This window comes from Taudactylus pleione, unplaced genomic scaffold (genome assembly GCF_031769625.1).
Source record: "Taudactylus pleione unplaced genomic scaffold, aTauple2 ptg000005l, whole genome shotgun sequence".
In the NCBI taxonomy this organism is placed as follows: domain Eukaryota; kingdom Metazoa; phylum Chordata; class Amphibia; order Anura; family Myobatrachidae; genus Taudactylus; species Taudactylus pleione.
Genome location: NW_028284408.1, coordinates 29,646,652 through 29,670,714, shown reverse-complemented (window position 1 = coordinate 29,670,714; position 24,063 = coordinate 29,646,652). Strand labels below are relative to the sequence as shown.

General features: G+C 43.6%; 1 protein-coding gene across 1 annotated transcript in view; it reads right to left on the bottom strand.

Moving 5' to 3' along the window:
• Nucleotides 1-22,196, bottom strand: part of CS (citrate synthase) — a 46,161-nt gene extending 23,965 nt beyond the window's left edge. The window contains exons 1-3 of the mRNA XM_088449025.1: nucleotides 21,984-22,196; nucleotides 2,525-2,572; nucleotides 2,290-2,397 (exon numbers count right to left, since the gene is read on the bottom strand). Of these exons, the coding sequence (XP_088305151.1) occupies nucleotides 2,290-2,397; nucleotides 2,525-2,572; nucleotides 21,984-22,034 (207 nt within the window). The 5' untranslated portion in view covers nucleotides 22,035-22,196. The remainder of the gene's footprint in view (nucleotides 1-2,289; nucleotides 2,398-2,524; nucleotides 2,573-21,983) is intronic.
• Between the last annotated feature and the right edge of the window lie 1,867 nt (nucleotides 22,197-24,063).

Genomic DNA, 24,063 nt, shown 5'->3' with positions numbered 1-24,063 from the left:
GCAAAGTCAGAACAGGCGGAAAGTGGAGTCAGAATCGGGGAAATCAGCCTGAACTCCCCAAAATTATGCAGAAACATTGGGGATCAATGTAGTAGTGACCAATTAGTCCTAACTAAACTGTGTACTAAAGTTGGTACAATAGCGTCTAATTAGCGTCTTTGCACAAGTGGTGAAGAATAGAATTAAGCAGTTTTTTTGGGGGGTGAAAATAAGTAGTCCTGTCAAATTTGGGGTACTTGAAAATGGGTGCTAGCATATTTTACAGTTGCTTAAGTTAAATTTAAAAAAAAAAACGCACCTGCAAACAATACACCTCACTCATACTTGCAGACCCCCAAAAGGTCAATTTCGCTAGTTTTTAAGTTTGTACCCCCACTTTGAACTTTTTCACCCCCAATTTCAAAGTACTTTTTTGGGGTGTTCCTCACTTATTTTTTTAGGGATTTTTTTTTTATGCAGTTATCCTTTGGGGCGTTGTTCCAAGGGTTCTGAGTGGTTTCCCCTCCTTTGCACCCCAAAATAACAAAAATGCACTTTTCTGCTATTCAGAGGCGAATCGTTTTCGCCTATTACATTGCACTGAGTCTTCCGCGTATGCGAAAAGTATTTGGAATTGAATACGGAGATAAGTTTTCGACTGGTGAAAAGACGCAATAGTTGATACTTTTTCACGAATCTCAGCTTTTCACTTTAATTTGCTTTTAAATGAAAGTCTTCTAAAAAGGCAGTAAACCATCTGAAATATGAACCAACCATTTATACATACAGCGGAGGCATCCATTATGTGGGTGGAACCATTATGTAGTCTACCAATTTTGCCAGGAACCATAGATCTCACCAAGAAGCTACTTAATATTCATGAGGTACTAGGTCCCAGTGAATGGTTAGACCATTGGTTCCTAACTGGGTGCCACAGCGTGCTTGAAGGGGTGCCACAGGTTGGTTGTTGATACCAAATCAAATTATTTATGGTCAATGTGATTGTCAAAACCAGTGCTGGTGGCTGCTAGTCAAAAAATATGTGGTCAAACAGTAGATCAACGCCACATAACCTAAAAATGACAGGTAAGCACAATTTACTTCAATCATTTTTGCTGAATTTCTCAGTAAGAAACATTTGGCACAGAGCATGGGAGCCATAGGGGGTAAAAAAAAAAAACACGCTGATATTCTGGGGTGCAGGGATACAAGAAAGTTTGGGAACCACTGGGTTAAGCTGGCCACACACTAGACCAACTTTCATCCAACTAGTTGATTGGTTGGAATGAATATCTGGTAAGGAATGGGAGTAAATAATGAAAAGCAATTTGCTCCTAAATGCCAGAAAACAGATGAAAATGGTCGTCAGACAAGTTTGTTAAATGTTTGATCTAAACAATTTGTTCAAACAACAGTTTTTGTCCATTTGCCGGCATTTGGGAGCAAATTGCCGATTGTCATTTGCTTTCATACCTTACCAGATTTTCATTCCAACCAATCAACTAGTTGGATGGTTGGACAGAAAATCTTTAGGATGTGTGGCCAGCTTTAGACTATATTCCCATGACTATGTGTTCAGCTCACAAAATGGCAGCCTCCGCTGCACGTAGGTGACAGGTCAACTTTAAGTAGGATGTAAGAATCGCTTTCCTTCAGTGACTATTGTACAATTATGGTGTAAGCACAGGTTTTGAGCCTATGACATATTGAGCGTTTATAAAAGCAGCAGCCCATCCTACATCATAGTCTACAAGTAGTAAAAGCAGCAAGCAGAGTAATTGTATATACTCATCAGGGAGAAAGGAAAGAATGTGTGACGTTCATTTCAGCTCTTCCTACTGTAAGTTAGAACATGATCATTTCACATTGGCGAGTTTCTAGAAACAGAAGCTGTGGTTAATCTTTTACAGAGAATCTCATCAAAACTGTATACATGACATTCCCTTAGAAAGTTTAAAATGGCAGAGTTTGTTTTCTTGGGCTACATTGCACAAAATGAGTCTTCGGGTCACATGTTATAGCCTGCAGTTTTGTTTTTAAACTAATTGCCGCTTTAAATCTAGTGACTATCTAGCCTCAAATGTGTATATTCATTATTCTTAAAATAGGCAGCTATATTAGGGGACTTGCATGCACAGAAACCCTAAATAATTAAAATACAGAGTGAAACCTGTAGCAGTTTCTAAAAACAGACAACCCCCCCACCCCCAACACACATGTATAAGACCAACCACCATTATTTAATTCAACATGAAATCCAACCAACCAGATAGGTCGGGGGTTTCCATTCCGTAGGGATACTGATCTTACCATGTCCACTGTGATTTGACCAACGACTGTCTTGCCATGTTGTTGCTTAAAGTTCTTGATTCTGGCGCTTTCTTTAGGAATGAGGTCGGACAGGACATCTTTTAAGTTCTGCAGACACACACAAAAAAAAAAGGAAAACTGCTCAGTAAGTCTAAAAAGAGAACTCCAAATGGGTGTTCTAAATCACACTAAACGTACCCAAAAGCAGACAGACAGCAAACAAAAGACAGCTTACCGTGGAAGAGCTGGCATGTCGAGCAGCAATCAAAACACAGGGGGAGTTCTGTTTGGAGAAGAAAGAAGAGATTGTGCCCATTATTCAGATGTTTGGGCTCTACAGGATGAAAATAAAATGCTGTTGCCTGCCAATGAGATTATGTAACAAGCAAACCCGAGGGATGGGAATATTCTTTACACAGATATACAATGATTCTCTAAGGTATTAGTAGTAACCTGATCAACTGCAGTCTTTTCCAATCTCTAACTCATACAATACAGGGCTAGGAAGTTTATCAAAAAGGACAAATATGACTACTATAATGGAACAGGGCATATGGAGCCAGTTCTGAAGACACCCACTGATAATTGGCAGTGCATCCTGTAATATAAAGTAGGACAGCCTGCATCCTTAATGCAGACACAACTAACAGCGTGCAGGAAGCTGTAACTGGATCACAGGGTAGCACCTAACAACCCTATCTGCATACAACACTTTAACAAAGTTTATCTGAAATCATGTGACAGCCAAATATTATCAAACCACTTCTCTACATATCATATAAAGCAGATATTAAACCTATGCAGAGCTATGTAATTAACGTATGTTTGTACCTATATGTCAGACTAATTATTTCCTGCATTAAAAAAAATTAAAATAAATCGTGATCTTGCATCTTAAGAGGGAAAAATTCAATCATTACAGGGAACATACAGCTGACATCTCTGGAAGAAACCTGAACGATATTTTGTTTGATCGATACAATAACCTAACAATATATTGATGGTGCATCGGCGGGTGTGTACAATCAATATGTCTGAACGACAGTTCCCAGACATATCAGATCGGCCGAGCAGAACACACACGATGAAACGATATATCTGCTAGATATATTGTCAACTGGCCGTGTGTACAGCCAACCCACAGAATCCATTGACTGTGACGTACAATTGTGTGGTCATAATCAAATGGCTCTGCTGGGAAACATACCCGGCAGATGATTGGCACGTGTATACGCACTTACTAAACGTTAAGATTAGTTGGCGGGTTGGGCAGTGTGTGTACCCAGCTTAACAGCAGACAGTTGACATGACAATTCATGTAAACAAATGGAAGCACAAAGAGGATGAAACCTGGAAACAGAATGAATTATAGCACGCAGCTTGTGATACGACACATACAATAAAACCGGTGCAAAATCCAGTTTTCTTTGGGGGTGATGTATCAAGTAGTGAAATTAGTGGAGAAATGAAGCAGTGGAGAAGATGCCCACAGCAACCAATCAGCTTTGAGTTAGCATTTGTCAACTGCATTCTATAAAATGATAAGATAGCAGCTGACTGGTTGCTATGGGCATCTTCACCACTGGTCTACTGCTTTATACACCCCCCCCCCCCTCCTCCCTCCGTTTATGAGTAATCTGTCACACAAAGGCGTGATTGGCCATCTGGGGAAGTTGAAACTATGGGCATGGCATTCCATTTGGCATTTATTGAAAAAAATTATAATTCTAAAATAAATAGGTATAGGAGGAACAAGCACAATGTGCTTCTGACATAGCTGCCCCCTACTATTATGCCATTTGTTACATGATGCAAGGGGACAATACAGAATAAGTGATAACTTACTGCACTTGTGTAGCAAACTGAAACGTGTTTATTGATGTTTAATTACTACATTTACCAATTATAAGGAAAAGGAGGTGAGCGATATCTAACACCAGAGGGAGCTACAGGGGCAGTATTAATACAGTACAGCTATAGATTGCTGTATAGAGAAAATGTGATGGGAAGTGACGTTACTTTATCACAGTGGTAAAGCCTTCATCATACAAAGAATACGTGTATACTTACAGCTGACTGACAGCCAAAACATGTAGCTGTAAGTATACACATCAATTTTAAATGGGCTTTCCTGATAATTCCCAATGTAATAATTAATGCTTCTGTACTTTCAACCCAAGGTGCTCTTGCATCACTAAGCTATCATATCAGACTTTGTTCCAGACATCTAGGGAAGGACGCATTTCAAATAAATGCTGATCTTTATACAAGATATTATTAAAATTAAGAATCAGTAGTTATCATGCTTCAAGAAAAAGTTTGTTTAAAAAAAAAAAAAAAATGCAGAATCAAAAATGCAGTGTTATACTAAGCCAATATTTCATGTTTTAAAGAGAAAAATACACTGAAAATGTACAGATGTGTCCACATACATCTATCCTCCCTGCGCTACACATACACGTATGTATATATGTACTTGCTAGTTTACTTTAGTGCTAAGACAGGACTATAGGGACACAAGACGGGTTTACTGGTTTTACAGCATTAAATTGCTTGAGGAAAAATTGTAGTGTATACAAAACAGGTACTGAAACATCAGCCATCAGTAAAACACTGACAACCAGGCTGAGCTACAAGCTAGGCTGGTTCTACCCGCTTCAGTCTGCTCAGAACAGACACTGTACCTGATCGTACTCCTAGTGGCAGCTCAGTACTATCATTTATATGTAATGCACCATAAGCGTCATTTATATGTAATGCACCATAAGCATGTGTGTTGGCTTACATTACACAAGCAACATTGACTTAAGCTACCTTTTACTTTGGTAATTTATATGACCTGCAATAGTCTGTGAGCTCTATAAACTTACCTAGCAGATTTCTCCCAAATGAAAAGAACATCCAGAATTTAGATTATTATGTGCAAGATCTTGGTTTTCAAATAAACAATAAAAACAAGTCTACACACAATACATCAGAAAGAAGATGAAACACCGCTTTCAACTCAACTTCCAAAGTACATTTGGGTCATCGCAACCTTTAGATATTTCACAACTGAAGCAATAAAACAATAGATCCAATGCTCCTATTAAGTAATTACACTAAGGACAGTTATTGGATACTGCAAAAAGATTTTGAATGTCAAATTTAATTAACTAGACTTCTGTTTAGTCAATGTAAATAAAAGCTGCAATATGTAACTCAGTACATAAAAAGCTATTTCCCTGCCTACAAGCATGTGAATAGTATCTGCAATCAGAGGTGACAAAGCTATGGGTGACCTAGAAACATACAGCTTGTTACCACACCCATACATAGTTACCACACCCATACATAGTTACCACACCCATACATAGTTACCACATACATCAAAAAGCAGCAGATTAACTGAGGTGTTACATAAACTGAAAATAGCAGTTTCAGGCCTCATACCAACTAATTTCATGTATTTACTTTAGGTTTAGCACTTGCACAACAGGTAAATGGCTGAAAATATCAAGGTTCCTGTACCCACACAACCATTATTTATGTAAGCTGCCACAAAATCATACACTATACAAATCTGACATAAAAACTAATTAATACATATGAAGAGAGTAATGCTCGTGAGTCTGTAGTCTATGACAGGCTACCTGCTATCCGGCACTCCCATCTTAAATGCTGCAGCAAGACTCATTACTCTCTCACTGCTCAACCACTTTGCAAATCCCTACACTGGTTCCCGCTGTCATCCATACCCCATATAAAATGATTCCCTCTTACTACACTTCCCCTTCATACATCCCAAATCTCATAGTAATACTCTCCAGCACATGCCTTACATCTACCCCTGACCTGCCTCTGGTAACTACCTGTGGCTTGTACGTTTTCTCCCAAGCCTATAATTACCATGTGTGATCACTCTCCCCACTACCTTCAAATCTATAACCGCACCCTGAAAACACATCTCTTCATTAGAGAATACACTTAGACATATACTACCCACACAATTGTCAGAATCAGTGTTGCTGAAATGGAAAAGCAGCAACAGGGAACTTCAAAACAAGCCCAACCCCATTACTCAACATCACTCCACCCATTGTTTCAGCTGAACCCTCTTCCACTTAGAATATAAGATCTCTCATGAGTAGTCCCTTCCCGATTCTTTGGGCGGATTTGAATTGATTCCAGTCCCTATCGCGCCCAACAGAGCTATTCAATTCTTGCTCCTGTCGGGCGCGATCAGCGCTACATTTCAGCTCGCAGCCCCAGGGGGATGAGAGCTGAAATGTGCGAAAAGTGAACTGTTTGGGCACCCAAACATCACTTTTCGCGGTCACTGCTAAACCTGACCTCTATGGGCGCGATTAGCACAAAAAACGGCATCAATTGAATAGCGGTCAGCGATCTGTCACTTTAGACAGGAGATCCGGACCGCGTAATCAATTGAATCCTGCCCTTTGTGTTCATGTCCCAGTTTCTGTACATCATGTCCTTCTGTACTATTAGAATTAGATTACAATTAACTACTCTAGAAAACGGAGACAAGAGGAGCTTGAGACTAGTGACAGGTAGATCTGGGTGTCATCTACATAAGGTTGGCAGTAAGGCAGTCCTGGTGGGACCTAGAGAACATTTTTAGTAGCATTCCAGTTGATTTTCAATAACTGTTTTTAACTAGTAAAAAGATGAAACCGTGGGTACCTGGCCTTGGGACTCATAGCTATTTACATGTGCCAAAAACACATTTAAAAAGCACGAGTAGAACTCTATGGAGACATTTGTTTCTAGTGTTATTAAAGCAATTGGGGTCTTATAATTGTAAAAAAAAACATATAAAAAAAATTACAGAACACTTGAACCATTTATCAGAGTTGACAGGATGTAAGTGAGCTGAAACCACTAGCAAAACCGCATATCAAAAATTTATTACCAGTTATTTATATAGCACACATATTCCGCGGCGCTTCATAGAGAATGTTTGACCATTCACATCAGTCCCTGCCCCAGTGGAGCTTACAATCTATTGGCCGAATTCAATTCAGTGCGATGATTAATAGCCGCGGGAGGAAGCTCCCGAAGCTATTCAATACACACTGCTCTGTTTGGGCAGCTAAAGGATTTCTTCTCGCACCCCTGGGGACGCGAGGAAAAATCTGACAAAAGTGCCGGGTGCGCAGCTGTTTGGCAGCTTAGCGCGGCACTAACAGCCACGCGCCCAGCACTTTAGTCAGAGAATGCCGGTTACCGCACATCAACACCCAGGTTAAATTGCGAGAACCGGCATTCTCAGACTTAACCCATTCCAGATAAGTAAAAGCAGTCGGTGCTCATAGGGAGGGTGTATTACCACTAGCTGCTCTCTCAGGAATTATCCACAATTCCTTAAAATGATTAGGGGTGTGCACCGGCCACTTTTCGTGTTTTGGTTTTGGATCTGGATCTTTCTTCGTGTTTTGGATCTGGATTGGTTTTGCCAAAACCACCCTTCCGTGTTTTGGGTTCTGGGTTTTGTGTTTTGGATCTGTATTTTTTTGAAAAAAAGCATAAAAACAGCTAAAATCACAGAATTTGTAGGTTTTTCTGCTCCTATGCTATTATTAACCTCAATAACCTTAATTTCCACTCATTTCCAGTCTATTCTGAACACCTCACAAGTGTTTTTATGTCCAAAAGGTTGCACCGAGGTAGCTGGATGACTATGCTAAGCGGCACGTGTGGGCGGCACAAACACGTGACCCATCTAGGCGTGAAGCTGCAGTGGCAGACAGGATGGCAGTTTGAAAAACTAGGCCCCAATAATGCAATGAAAAAAAAGAGGTGCAAGATGGAATTGTCCTTGGGCCCTCCCACCCACCCTTATGTTGTATAAACAGGACATGCACACTTTAACAAACCAATCATTTCAGCGCCAGTGTCTGCCACATGACTGTGGCTGAAATGATTGGTGCGTTTGGGCCCCCACAAAACAAGCTGGCAATTAATCTGTCCCTGCACAAACTGGCTCTACGGAGGCAAGATGTCATCCTCATCCTCCGATTCCTCACCCTCTTCAGTGTGTACATCCTCATCCTCACAGAGTATTAATTCGTCCCTGCTGGAACCACAGGTCCCTCTGTACGTTCTGGAGGCTGGTCTCCCTGGAAGAGTTGATAATTCATTTTATGAACATCATCTTCTCCACATTTTGTGGAAGCAATCTCCTACGCCTTTCGCCGACAAGGTTCCCGGCTGCACTAAACACTCTTTCGGAGTACACACTGGAGGGGGGGCAACTCAGGTAAAATAGAGCCAGTTTGTAAAGGGACCTCCAAATTGCTTCTTTTTCCTGCCAGTACAGGTACGGACTGTCTGACATGCCTACTTGGATGCTGTCACCGATGTAATCCTTTAACAGACAGACGCACGCTTGTCGCTGCTGCTTTGAGGATGCAAGTGCGGCTACAGCCCACACAATTCACAAAGACAGAAAAAAGAATATTTTTTTATTGTTTGTGTAGCACACTTTAAGGGTGTCACCACCCTTTAACAGACAGACGCACGCTTGTCGCTGCTGCTTTGAAGATGCAAGTGCGGCTACATCGCACACAAGTCACAAGCACATTAAAAAAATAGTTTTTTATTTTTTGGAGCACTTTGAGAGTTACACCACCCTTTAACAGACAGACGCACGCTTGTCGCTGCTGCTTTGAGGATGCAGGTGGAATCTAGACGGGATTTGGAACCGGGGACACACTACCTCCATCAATTGTCTATATCCCACTGCACTAATGGCAGATACCGGACGCACGTCTAACACCAACATAGCAGTCAAGGCCTCAGTTATACGTTTTGCTTCAGGATGACTGCTGTCGTACTTCATCCTCATCGCTAGGGACTGTTGGAGGGTCAATTGTTTAGTAAAAGTAGTGATGTTCCTACTTCCTCTCTGGGATGATGAACAACTCCCAGCAGCAGCAACAGCACTAGGAGGAAGTGGTTCTTGATCTTTCCCTATTTTATTTTTATCGGAGAAAGTTTGGTCCTCCATTTATGTTATATTGATATATATGTGCGGCTAAAGCGCACACAAACACAGAAAATATTTTTTTATTTTTGCTGGAGAGTAGTGCACTTTGTGGGTTACACCACCCTTTAAGAAATGAGCCAGCCGGCTCTTTACTTATGGGACACAGGCGCACGCTTCGCGCTGCTCCTTTGTTGATGCACGTGCAGCCACAGTGCACACAAGTCACAAACACAGAAAATATATTTTTTTTTAGTTTGGACTGGAGTGTACTTTGGGGGTTACAGCACCCTTTAACGGTCAAGCCAGCCGGCCCTTTACTTATGACACAGGCGCACGCTTGGCACTACTTTGTTGATGCACGTGCGGCTACTGCGCACACAATTCACAAACACAGAAAATATATTATTTTTTTAGCACTTGGGGGGGAGCACCCCTGATGGACAGAGCACCCCCTGGACAACACTACAGCACCCCTTTAGGACTGGGACACTGCACAGGACTTTGGAGTGGACAAAGCCCCTATGGAGAACTGACTGCACAACACAGTCCAGCCAGCCCCTATGGACTTTTGAAGTAGTGGACACAGCCCCTATTAACAACAGCAGCACAGCACAACACAGCCAGCCCCTATGGACTTTGAAGTAGTGGACAACAGCAGCACTACACTACACAGCCCTAACTCCCACCCTCCCTCTTCACTGTCCACAGCCGAGTGAGAAAATGGCGCCGACGCGGGTACCTTATATAGGATCCAAAACCCGCGAGACTCGGAAGGCGGGATGATGACGTTTTGCCTCGATTTCAGATCCGAGTCAGGCGGGAAAAGTCGAGCCTGACTCGGATCGGACTCGGATCGGGGGGGCTCGGATTTCAGAAATCCGAACCCGCTCACCCCTAAAAATGATATGACAAAAAAATGGATAAAGCGCTCCGTGGTATTGATATCTAGTATAATAGCACTTCTAAATAGATTTAAATAACAGTCTAAATGATGTACTGGTGGGAAAGAACTTTAGGCTGGATGTTCAGGACAGGAGTCCTATTGGTATGTAAACAGTCCGGTAGCTAGATACAAAGTCCCCAATAGTAGGTAATATATATTTGTCCCAATTGGAGATGACACAGTCTAATCGAAATCCCGCACTGGTAGGCAACAACTTCCAGGAGAGGAACGCAGTATCAGAGTGACAGGTATACCAGAATGCAGTATCATAAGGTAGGAATATAGGCCCTCATTCAGAGCGCACGCTCTGAATGAGGGCCGCCCTCCATAAAAATGGAGCGTCCTCCTGGACGCTCGTATAGCTGTGGGTCACCACCCACAGCCTATACGAGCGTGCAGTTTGATGGCCGCGATGGTCACGACCATCGCGACCATCTAAACTGCGAGCCGGAGCCTGCGGTTGAGGTTTTCAACCGCAAGCCCCAGAGTGATTTTGGCTCTATCAGAGCCAAAATCACTCCCACTGACATCACTAGTGATGTCAGTGGGCCGGCTTCTGACGGGAGGCGTTCCCGTGGGAACGCCCCCGTCAGGGAGGCACGCCCCCCAAAGGGGGCGTGCTGTCAATCAACATCGACAGCACGCCCCCTTTGATCAGACAACGAGCGAAGGAAAGTCCTTCGCTCGTCGCGTCTGGCGCATGCGCACGACGGAGCTCCCGCCGTCGTGCGCATGCGCAGCGCACAACATCGACACACTTGCGAGCGGACAGCCGCTTGCGAGTGGGTCTGAATCAGGCCCATAGTAACTTACCTGACCTTGAAGTCCGCTGGTACTGTTTCAATCTGTGTCCATAATCACTGCATGTGGGTGTGCATGGGGAGACTATGTTGTAAGGATGACTAGGTTATCGATAGTACAATAACTGTTTATTCAACAGTATAACAAAGAAAGAAATACCCTTCAAACAGGGATTGATTGTTAAAATCACAAATTGGTATAGGTAAATGTCCCAACGCATTTCATCTCATTATGAGACTTTTTCAAGGGCAAAATGGTGCTTGTGCTGTGGAACCATCTTTTATATACATGCACATACAGCCTCCTAATTGTTAATGACCCCTGTCCACCGGCGCCTAACTTCCAGTAATATACTTCCAGGTTACAAGCGCCGCGTGTGTGAGGGGGAAATGGTACAGTCCCATAACCTAATCCTCCTCCAATGTTCACCCCGTGCAGCGGCACCGCACTTCCGGTGGTATACTTCCAGGTTGCGTGCGCCGCGTGTACACGGGGAGAGCTGTGCAGGAGTGTGTCGTGTCACCTGACACTCCTGTCAAATCACTGTGAGAACAATTACATCATTTAAATATTCGTCACGCCCTCCGGTTACATGAGAAAGGGCTAAGCTGGGTTGGCTCCTTTGCGTGTCCTTGACAATGGCGGCGGCCATTTTTTGTTAAGTTTTCCCTATGTAAAATAGCCATGGTTTCTGATGTAAGAATTGGGATCATGGAATCGTCTGATGTAATTGTCCCCAGAGGTGGCAGTGGCCATTTTTGATATATTGAAATGCAATACATATATATAATACATATCATTTATCTTAGTTGTCAACAATAATAATAGCTTATTTTATGTATCAGATCAACACTGACAATTAGTGAGAGGTGAAACCATTGGACTGTAAGCACCTTAATACATAGGGTACTAAATGGGTTTATCTGTAAACTGTCAATCAGGATCATAGATAAATTATTGTCTCATAATACTTGGCCCTGGACTACATTAAGTTGAGACATAAATTAAATCAGAAGATAAATAAAGGGATTTACAAGATACTATATAAAGGAATTATGTTATGGTCCCGAAATGAGAATCATATTGTTCGAGATCAACTGATACTAAAGGTATCCATACTATTATATCCTTGAAATATGCGACTGGTATACAAATACAGTAGCTCCATATACATATATAAGAATACCACCCCATATTCCTTAATTTAGGGGTCTAGATTGAGTCCTTCAGGGTAAAGGGTCTGTAAGTCATAGATCCATTTACTTTCTCTTCGGTTTATGGCATCTATCTTATTTCCTCCCCTCCAGTTATAAATTACTTTGTCAAAACCCGTGAATTTGAGGCCTTTGGGATTGCAGCCATGAGTAACCCTGAAGTGTTCTGAGACACTATGGGTCTCTAGACCCTTGTGAATATTTCGACAATGTTCGTAAATCCTTAACTTGAGGGTTCTTGTGGTGCGGCCCACGTATTGCAACCCACATGGGCATTCAAGTAAATATATTAGATTGCCACTATCGCATGAAAGTGTGCATCTAATTATATATTCCTTGTTGGTTTGGTTTGATTTAATCATAGTTGTTGGTCTCGTGCTTGTGTACCCTAACAGTTTACAATTAGAGCATCTCCCACAATGGTAGAAACCCTCTTTAACGTTATTCCCATCAATAGCCTTCTGTCTTACATTTTTGGTATTGGTGTTAACCTTCAGATGATTGTGCACTATTCTTTGTTTTATATCTGGTGCTTTGCGGAATACTACGTTAGGTTTACCTTGTATGACGGTCTTTAAACAATGGTCCAAGCTCAAAATAGGCCAATGTTTTTTCAGTATACTTTGCACTTTATTGGAAGCCCCCGAATAATTGGTCACAAAGTAAATTTTCTCGTGTTCTCTAGTCGTGGCAAGGGGTTCTGTCTTAGAATGTGTCAACAGTTTTCTCTCTAGGTCTGGTTTCTAAATCTTTATATGCTCCTTCTACTGTCTTCATATTGTATTTTTTCTCCTTAAATTTCTGTTTTAAATCTGACCCTTGCTTGGTGTAATCTTCCAGTGTGGTACAATTGCGTCTTAAGCGAGTGAATTGACCCTTAGGTATCCCCTTTATCCAGCTCGGATGGTGGTTGCTTTGTGCTAAGATGTAGCTATTCACATCTACTGCTTTATGATGAGTCTTTGTATGCAATGTATTGTTCTGAACGAAAATTTCTAGATCTAGAAAGACAATCTGTGTCTTACTGTATGTTGAAGTAAACTTCAGATTACAATTGTTGTCATTAATGAGGGTCAGGAAGTTCAGTAGGGATGGTTCGTCACCTCGCCAAATGCACAGTATGCATTCGCCCCCAAACCACATAAAGTTATTCACACTATCTATACCTTGATTGTGGTCAATGACGGTATATAGTGACGTCACATCGCTAGTTACCAACCAAAAATCCTCCTCCCATTTTATATCCTGTATTGCTAGAAGTACTCCAGTCGTATCCCGAATATATGACGTCACTATATACCGTCATTGACCACAATCAAGGTATAGATAGTGCGAATAACCTATATTTTCACACTTATTCTGTAATCTTAATTTCTGTGGTACCTGTAACAATTTATATACGGCAATTGGTGGACCCATAGTCTGTTACACAAGTTTATCATTGTCTCCTCTCTTTTCTATGGATTTTAATTTTTTTCATACATGATAGACTTACTATTTCTCTATCTGATTAACCTGAAGATATACACATTGAGAGTTCTCTACAATATCTGATGATATTAAAAAAAAATTTAAATTTTGAGATTTATTATATTACATATGTGTTGTTGCTGTGATATTTTCATGGAATTTACTTTTTCTGTGTATGATCACATCACTATTAACATTATATTGTTTGGATTGACTGCTCGAGGGGGGCTCATTTAGTGGTCTTTTTCTATATGACCATACTTATGTTGAATATATAACCCTTTCTCCTGAAGTCACTCCACTGACTCATATTTCACTTTGCTTCCTATATTAGTGTTTAGTATTGTGTTTTGTTTTGTCTAATATTGATCATGTATCTTTGTTAATTGTGCCATTTAGGATCTGTATTTGTTTTTGGCAGAGATTTTAATGCATATCTAATAAATGCTATTTATTAATTATCAATCTAGTATCAGTAAAGAGTGACCCCAACTAGAGAGTTCTTCTTTCTTCTTCATTCTTCTCAAGAGTTCACCAATTATATTGTTAAGTGATGTTTTAATTAACACTTATGAACAAAGAATTATGCAAAATCATATTCTGCCCATTGAGTGTTTGCAAGAGATTACGTGCATTCATATCAAGATCCACCGTCTTGAAGACAAAAGCGTCCCGCCAACTATGACAAAGCTTGACAATCGTTATTATATTTTGAGAAACAATAAGCAAACCCAAAAATATAGGGTCATGACAAATTTAAGACACATATGGTATCAGACCAGACATAATCCCCACCCCCTTTAAATACAGCACACCGCTATTACACCACCTTCTATCTATACAATTGTATCCAGTCTGAAGCTTGACCTTAACCATGGGGTTTGGCAGTGGGCAGGGGGGGGGGTTAGGGATAGTGAGGAAACTACTCCACGGAATGCTGCTGCAGAGACATCGCCACCGGAACTGATCCTCACAAGGCCACCAGGACCAGGATGACAACGTTGGGACAAGGTAAGACACCGCTAGACTACCAGGGGCCGTTTATCGACAGTTCATCATGTCGACATATCCATGCGGAGAGGATGAATGTTCACCAATCAAACCCAACTCCTGTATGCTCCCCTCAGTCCTCTTCTATATTACCATTTTGTATCTTCTCCCAGAACACCAGTCCTCCTCTTCAGCTAGGTATACACTTGTACAATCAAACTTTCGATGCCATTTTACTTTCAATTACACTACTGTTCGGAAGTCATGTTCAAAGTGCCGATTCATGCGTACACACCTTTACAATCTATGCTGCGATCCAAGAAACTCAGCTGTCTAAAATATCTGCTGAAGAGACAAAGGAGGAGCTGCTGCTGTAGCAGTATGGCTGAAGCATTGGACAGAACGGTCGAAACTTCGTACACACTTCGCTGTTTGTCCAATATTGCACCATCAAATCATATGAAAATTAAAGTGCACATAAAATCTGATCTTTCAATGCCTTCTCAGAGTACAGAATAATCACACTTCTGACCTGGGACAGATGCCCACAATACTCAAAAAGCATGACACTGCAGGAGTTAGGCGCAACTGACATTTTTAGGCACTATTGTGATTTGGCATCTGGGGTAGTTGAAAACTGCATTAAGATGTGCAAATTACAATGAGTACTTGGTTAAAAGGTGCACATTACAAACATTCACTGCACAATGACACCAGTGACCTGTGGGAAACATTAAACAACCCTGCAGAAAGTAGCATCTATTCTTCTAGCCTAGGAAGCAAAATAGCAACCAACAAATATGGTTTACCGTCCATTAAACAAGTTAAATGGTTCCCACCAACTGCTTTGGAAATTGCTTCATAGCATCCAGAACCACTCCCATAACTTGTCTGCAATCATAATCATAGTGGAACCACCTCTTTTGTTCTACTACTAGAATATGCTTCCTCAAATACCACTATGGTGTGGAACTGGAGGAGGAGTGTAAAAATGTTATATATTTCACATTTTGCAACTAACATGGGGGATGCAGTTTACCACGACCAAGCCCCAGGCATCAGTTGCAGTAAGGTGCATCTCCCGGGTTAAGTGCCGGACGCGATGCTGTCAACTGAATAGTTACGGGCATTTAACCCGTGAGATACATCCCCGCGATGCTAACTGAAACGCCCCCTATATTTGGTAAATACCTTTTCTAATGCATCTTATACTGGATTTCTTGTCATAACATATGTTCTTAAAAGGTTTTGTATTTTGCTTGATGGAACCATGTTATATTTACTATGATTTGTTTCTTCACCGCATGTTTTGACTAATTTGTAGCACCATACGAGGGGTGTGCATTAAGTTTCTGGATTGCAGTGCATAGGTAGACACAATCTGACTGTATGGTTGTGAACTGTAATTTCCGACTAAAGTTCTTGTGAAATTTCAGGGCACAGAACCCTATATAAGCAGCACTGGACACAGAAGTCAGCTTGTCCACTTCCTTCACGAACTCCTACCAGCTTAACAGAGGCCACGGGAGAGCCATGATCATCTATGACTCCAAAGGGGTAAATTTACTAAAGTGGGAGTTTTTAGAATTGGAGATGTTGCCCATAGCAACCAGATTCTAGCTATTATCTTTTATGAGGTGTTAATTAAATGTTAATTAGAATCTGATTGGTTGCTATTGGCAACATCTCCACTTCTAAAAATGCTCACTTTAATAAATTTACCCTCAAGAGTGGTCTGCGAAAGCAGAAGAGTTTTAACTAACTGCTTTTGGGGAGGAAGCACTGTCCCAAACCACTGTGTGAGTGGTTTGCAGAATTTCAGCACGAGAGACTGTCTCTGGAAGGAGCGATGCAGCCGACCTGTGTCCGCTATCACCGAGGATAACGTTGTTGACTGGGCTATAGTTGAGGTGGATGCCAGGGTGACTGTGGCCCAGTTAGAGAAGGAGCTAGGCATCTCATTGTGGTCATCCTCTCGATACTCCCCGAAAAGCTTGGCTTGAGCAAGGTTTCTGCACGCTGGGTGCCCCATCAGCTGACTCACGAGCAGAAGGCGGCTCAGTGACTTGCAGCCGCAACATGCTTCCCAGGTTTGATGGCAGTCACTCAAACTCTGTCTGGGAGATCATCAGTGGCGATCAATCCTGGCTCTACGGTTTTGACCCCAAGACCAAACAGTCGACCCAGTTGGAGGTGAGCCACCACAGCAGTACCGATGTGAGTGCAGCGTGGCCAAGCAGGTGGTGGCTGTTTTTGTGGTTAAGACTGGTCATGTCGCTACCGTACCACCTGTGCACGGTCAATGGGGACTGGTACACCAACAAATGCCTGCCACAAGTGATGGAAGCCATTTCCAGGCACCGTCCAGGAACTCACGCTTGTGGTGCCCTTCTCCAGCACGACAATGCATCTGCCCACAGGTCCAAGAGAGTGGTGGATTTTATGGCCCGTGAGAACGCATCCAGGAGCTTGGTCATCCATTGTACAGTCCAGACCTGGCCCCCTGTGACTTTGTGTTCCCACAACTAAAGCGCAAGCTGCAGTGGAGACCTTCATCCAGTATGTAAAAGACGTACCTTCTTCGTACTGGTCCAGCTGCTTCACCAAGTGTTTTGAGCGCATGCAACTTTGCATAGACTCCTCTGGTGAATACTTTGAAAATATGTAATATTCAATTTGATTGTATAGAATACTTTTTCTGCATCCGGAGACTTATTGCACACCCCTAAATATAAATAATTGCAACACTTGGCTGCATTGGCATGTAAGGAAAGGTGTATACCATAAACACACATGCAGTGTCCAAGGCCCCTAAATAAAAGCAGTAATTCTGTTGCCATTATGATGTATGCACATTCCGGGACAATGGTCACAGAGGAAATCGCTCGCTTACATAACAAATGGTCAACACATGACTACCTTATCAAACTTCTGATTGAACTAAAACCTGACCTTAAATGCCAAGGACGCTTTAAACATGAACATTTTAGCTAAGCCTATCACTCAACACTGCTTTGTTTGCAGTATGTTCAGGTTGCTATATGCAGCATAATATTATATGAGCTGTTTTACCCTTATAAATATTCCTTATTAATAAGTGCAATTAGGTTTGCCAGTTACAATAGCCATTACACTAATGATTTTCAAGCACACCTTTATGGATGCAAGGAAACTCAGCGATGTAGGGATCTAGAGCGGTGCTATTCCTGCATGCGATGTATGGCACATCACAGCTTATTAAATTGACCATATAAGTTCCCAAAAAACTGCACACTTAATTTTTGCATATGCAACCTAGAATAAACTAAAACACCTTTAACACACAATGGGATTAATGAGAAATAATCCCGTAACCAATCTCTAAGGGTGATATGAGGCCCGTTCAGTATTTTGCTGTAAATTTAGTTTACCACTGTTGGTCAATATCGTTAACGCCATTGATAGATGGCATTAGCGATACAGTACTCATTGCCAGCAATGCGAGCCCAGCAAACGCATTTTCTGGCAATCGCGCATGCGCACTATTCAGAAGCTAGCTGTAGGCTGTCATCAACAGAGCAGAAAGCAAGAACACTGAGACCTCGCCGGTGAGGCGAGTTATGTTAAATACCAGCAGCATATTTGTTAGTATTACTCATACTAAAGGAAATAGGATGCAGACGATAAGCATCGTTGTAAAATGGAGCTCTAATTGTAACAAGTTTAGTTATGTTGTCTTTTCAGATATGTTTTAGGGTGCAGCGGTGTGTATCAGGCACGTTCAAGGATTGCACACTGCTATATTTACATTTAACATTCCAAGCATGCATATTAACTGTAAACGCTAAACAAATGTGGACTCAGGGCAAGAGCACACATTCATAAATCAAACCTTTGTACAAGGGAGAATTAGAACGGTTATGGTGGGTACACACCTGAAAGATATCTGCAGATCATGTAATCTGCAGATATCTCTTTAGAAGATAGTCGTTCATACACTGTGAATGGCCATCATCTATACGGCAGCCGCTGGTCCCGCTGACGGAGGCGTGTCGGGGGTGGGTCCGCCCCCTTCCCCACCGCTGTGTGTACAGGCGGTATGCAGACTGCCCGTACACACTTGCCGATGGACAGGTGTAGACATATCTGTCCTTCGGCTGTGCAGCACAGCCAATGCGATATATTGGAACGGTGCAGTTCACAGACATATCGTGTGTACATACTAGCCGACGGCCAGCAGATATATTGGCTGATCAATTGATCGGCCAATATATCGACTAGTGTGTACCCAGCATAACAATAGTTTGGCAGAGTAGATAAGATAACATTATTTTGTCTTTATTATTAGAACAACTCTAGACCATTGGAAAATTAGCAGAACATGTTGAGTTACATGTAAGAGTTGGCATAGAAAGCACAGCACCACACACTAATGGTGCATACACACGATCAGATTTTTTCTTCAGATATGGACGATAACGATTTAAAAATCGTTCAGTCGTTCATATCTGATGGAAAATCGTTCATATCTGACATGCCTGAACGATGGACGATCAACGATGCGCGTTCCCGTTTGTCAGATAACGATTTCTGACATCTGATGGGTTTGCAGTCAGACTTGGACGATTCAATTCATTTTAATGCAGTCAAAAATCGTTCAAAACTTTGGTCAAATCGTCCAAATCGTTTAATCGTTCAGTCGTTCATCTGACAAATCTGACAAGTCTGACAAATCTGACCGTGTGTACGCTCCATTACAAAACTCATTACAACTCAGTTAAGTAATAGCTTGGAATTTCAAAACTGATGTCACTAGAACACAATTTAGACTGCGTTAATGCGTATTGTATACACTGAGGGCCTGATGCAGAGATTTCCGCTAATGCAATCGCAACTGCATACGCTCACGGGTCGCAGCTGCGAAAATATGCTATTGCTTTCCAAAGCTTAGCCGAGCATAGGGACGCCCATTGCTGCCTTCTCATATCCGACAACGTGCAACAGCGTAAACATCAGTCACATAGCATGTTAGTCAAGTCTGACCAGCCGCAAACACTGCAGCTCACCTGACACACAGAGAGCTCTCATGCTGTGATGGCAATCACAATGGCTTATTTAGGCATGCCCAAGAATCAGAGTTCAAATGGTCAGACATGCCTGTGTTTTTCTCACCACCCCCGTTAACACCCCACTGACTACCAGTCACTTACTTTGCGAGTGATTCCGGTGTACAAGAGTAATTGTAATGCAATCGCTGCGCAACAGCAAATTAATCGTTCTGCGAAAATATCAGTATTGTGCCCGTCTAGGAATCAGGCCCTGAGTTTTAAAACAAGCGTTTTTATTTCACTTTAGTTCCACTTTTGCAAACTTGTGTTCCCCAGACAGAATTAGTTCCATATTAGTCACTGAATTAAGCATGTGGTCTCCATGCCAAAGGCAAGCAATACAATTGTACTACAGTATTACAAATGTATTTAGTCAATTGCAGGATGCCCTTCAATAAAACGGAGTCTGTCAGTTTAAAAAATCCATAACCTTTTCAAGTAGAATATTCCGCTCCCACAGAGTAAATTTTCAGCGGCACAAAACTTAATGTTGTTGCCGGTGAAGCGCCATTGTCGTACACGAGGGCTCTTCGCAGATAACTGAATGTCCCCCTGGAAATGTAAGGTCTAGGACTGGCCATCCATTGCCCTCTACGACCTCTGAATTGTTTAGGACTAACGAAGTTTCGGCTTCTAACCCAAATAACATTTTGCTTGTCCAATTATATTGACAGAATGTATTAACAAATGAAGAAAATCTAAAATCAACATTTGTTTTATTTTAATATAGACTCCCAACATGTACAGGCATAGGAGTATATCCAATATGAATGAATTAGAACAGACTAGTAGGCAGAAAGCCACAAATTTCAGGGATATTAAAAACTTGTATATAGCCCCTGTAGAGTGAGCAAGTGCGATATATACACACACAAAAAGCAGAGAGAAGAGCAGGAAATGTTCCCCTGGAGTCTCGCCCTTTTCATACTGAGGTGCTGGACTGCAGTTTGTGCCAGCGGTCCCAGCAACGGGGCAGGGATCCCGCCAGCGGTCCCAGCAACGGGGCAGGGATCCCGCCAGCGGTCCCAGCAACGGGGCAGGGATCCCGCCAGCGGTCCCAGCAACGGGGCAGGGATCCCGCCAGCGGTCCCAGCAACGGGGCAGGGATCCCGCCAGCGGTCCCAGCAACGGGGCAGGGATCCCGCCAGCGGTCCCAGCAACGGGGCAGGGATCCCGCCAGCGGTCCCAGCAACGGGGCAGGGATCCCGCCAGCGGTCCCAGCAACGGGGCAGGGATCCCGCCAGCGGTCCCAGCAACGGGGAAGGGATCCCGCCAGCGGACCCAGCAACGGGGAAGGGATCCCGCCAGCGGACCCAGCAACGGGGAAGGGATCCCGCCAGCGGACCCAGCAACGGGGAAGGGATCCCGCCAGCGGACCCAGCAACGGGGAAGGGATCCCGCCAGCGGACCCAGCAACGGGGAAGGGATCCCGCCAGCGGACCCAGCAACGGGGAAGGGATCCCGCCAGCGGACCCAGCAACGGGGAAGGGATCCCGCCAGCGGACCCAGCAACGGGGAAGGGATCCCGCCAGCGGACCCAGCAACGGGGAAGGGATCCCGCCAGCGGACCCAGCAACGGGGAAGGGATCCCGCCAGCGGACCCAGCAACGGGGAAGGGATCCCGCCAGCGGACCCAGCAACGGGGAAGGGATCCTGCCAGCGGACCCAGCAACGGGGAAGGGATCCTGCCAGCGGACCCAGTAACGGGGAAGGGATCCTGCCAGCGGACCCAGTAACGGGGAAGGGATCCTGCCAGCGGACCCAGTAACGGGGAAGGGATTCTGCCAGCGGACCCAGTAACGGGGTAGGGATTCTGGCATTGCATCCAGTACGGGTAGGGTCAGTCTAATTCAGAGAAGCAGCAGGAGAGCAGAGGAACATTGTGGAGCCGCCCTACACCTACTGCTGTCAGACAACCGTCCCTGAGGGCCTGTATGGTATAGAGCTGCAACGCCCTCATTGCAGGCAGAGCCCTCAGACAGCCGGACATGTACGGATAGGACACTAATTTAACAGTGACCCCTGCAGCTACCCGGGTTATCAGGACTGGCGCTGTAAAGTGATCGGGCAGGGCAAGGGGTGGGTAGCGGACTTTTCCTTATGTGAAGGAGACACCGTATACACTTAGCGGCAATGCCGGGGCAGCGACATAGAGTAACACCGCTGCGCTAAGGTGGCAGAGCCCCCGCTCCGGTACTCACCTTGGCTCCGAGAATACGAGCGCACAGGCGTCCGGCGGTGATGAGAGACATCGTCAGGGCGGATGGATATTAGACGGGAAAGGGCCTAGGCCGACGTTTGGGCCAACTGCAGCTGCGGCGTCTTACTAGGACCGGCAAATCCAAAGACGCCTGAAAAGGCCGGAGCCGGGACAAGGTTGAAAAGGAGGATTCGGGCCCGCCCCTATTCAGAGACGTCACCGCGCCGTCAGGACGCACCCGTATGCCCGCCATCTTACTAGGGGCGGAATTCTGACCTTTCATTTTTCCTTACTCTCAAAGGGCATTCTCGAAATATGCACTACGCATGCGCAGCTCTAGAACGTTAGTAAATGCAGCACGCGAACTAGGAATGGCGGCCATCGGTGGGTTAACAATCGATGGTGCCATCGGTGATTACCGCCGACGACACATAACCATGTACACTGAGGGACTAATTGATGATTTGCACCCCTTGATGCTCACCGCTGCTGGGGGGCACGGAGAGCCGCGGGCCAATCAGCATTAGGGGCGGAGATAAACTCCTTTCGACGGAACGAAGGAAAAAAAACATCGGTTCCCAGTCTGCCATCGATGGTATAGAACCATTGTATGATCTCCACTATCGATGGCAAACTCATCCGCCATCAATGGTTGTTGCCTATTCGTGCGTACGTACGTTGCTCTGCACATGATTGCTTTGGTTGGAGTATGCATTATAATTATGAGGCGATAAGGAGCTAATTGCCATAGACTATACCTTAGCTTTCGCTGTACATGTGAGGAGACGTACACCTTTTACACTGACATCAAAATCCCAGGTTTTTCCACGTGAACGCGCATCGACCCGGGATTTTCATCAGTGGAAACTGCTCAACCTGGGTCCTGTGACCCGGGGACCAAGCATGGGTAGCTTGCAGGGGTCGTTCCCGCATCACCCTGCAGTGTAAACGGTGCGACCCAGGTCGTGCCGCATGCTACCTGATTGGCCGGCTTCAGTGGCACTTGGAGATTACATCATCTCCAAGCGTGCACTGCAATGCCGGAGGACCTGGGTCACTGCCGACCTGGGCATAACCCAGGTTGGCACCGCAGTGTGAATAGGTTCTGTCCTGGGTCTGATCCAGGGTTGGAAAAATGTTCCAAAGCCCGGGTCAGACCGAGGACGTTCGTGTAATAGGGGTAGTAGTAACAGACTGTGATTGTGGCTGGCTACTTTTAGAAGGAGCTTGTAAGAGTGGAAATGGTGAGAAGTGACAAGGTACAACCACATGCGTGACGTACAATTGTTATAAGTTGATTTTTCAGTCCCGAGTCATTTGGGTGCTGCACCTCCTTACACAATGTGTCATAAGGTACACATCAGTTAAGTTTGTTCTTTGCTTTTCTTTTAATTTAGACACTATAACAATAAAATCATAACAATAATACTATTAATAGACTGTGGCCAGCTGCATGAAGCGAGATGGTACCCAGAGGTGGACGTTTAAGAAGAGAGAGAGGCAGAGGAGAGAGATTACAAAAGACACAAAAAAATCCCTCAGTCCATACTCAAAAACAAAATATGATTGAACACATCAACATTTTTCTCAGTAAATATATTTGTAATGGGGCTATTGTAATGACATTATCTCCAAATATCAACAACAGCCCATGCAATCCACACATGCAAAGACATCAAACCATAGATCTCCATAAATTAAATTATGTGTAATAATGTGAAATGACACAGGGAAAAAGTATTGAACACACTTACTGAAATTTATTTAATACTTCGTACAAAAGCCTTTGTTGGTAATGATAGCTTCAAGACGCCTCCTGTATGGAGAAACTAGTCTCATGCATTGCTCAGGTGTGATTTTAGCCCATTCTTCCACACAGTCTTCAAATCTTGAAGGTTCCGTGGGCCTCTTCTTTGAACTCTGATCTTTAGTTCTTTCCATAGATTTTCAATTGGATTTAAGTCAGGTGATTGGCTGGGCCATTCTAGCAGCTTTATTTTCTTTCTCTGAAACCAAATGAGGGTGTTCTTGGCTATGTCTTTGGGATCATTGTCTTGCTGAAATGTCCACCTTCGTTTCAT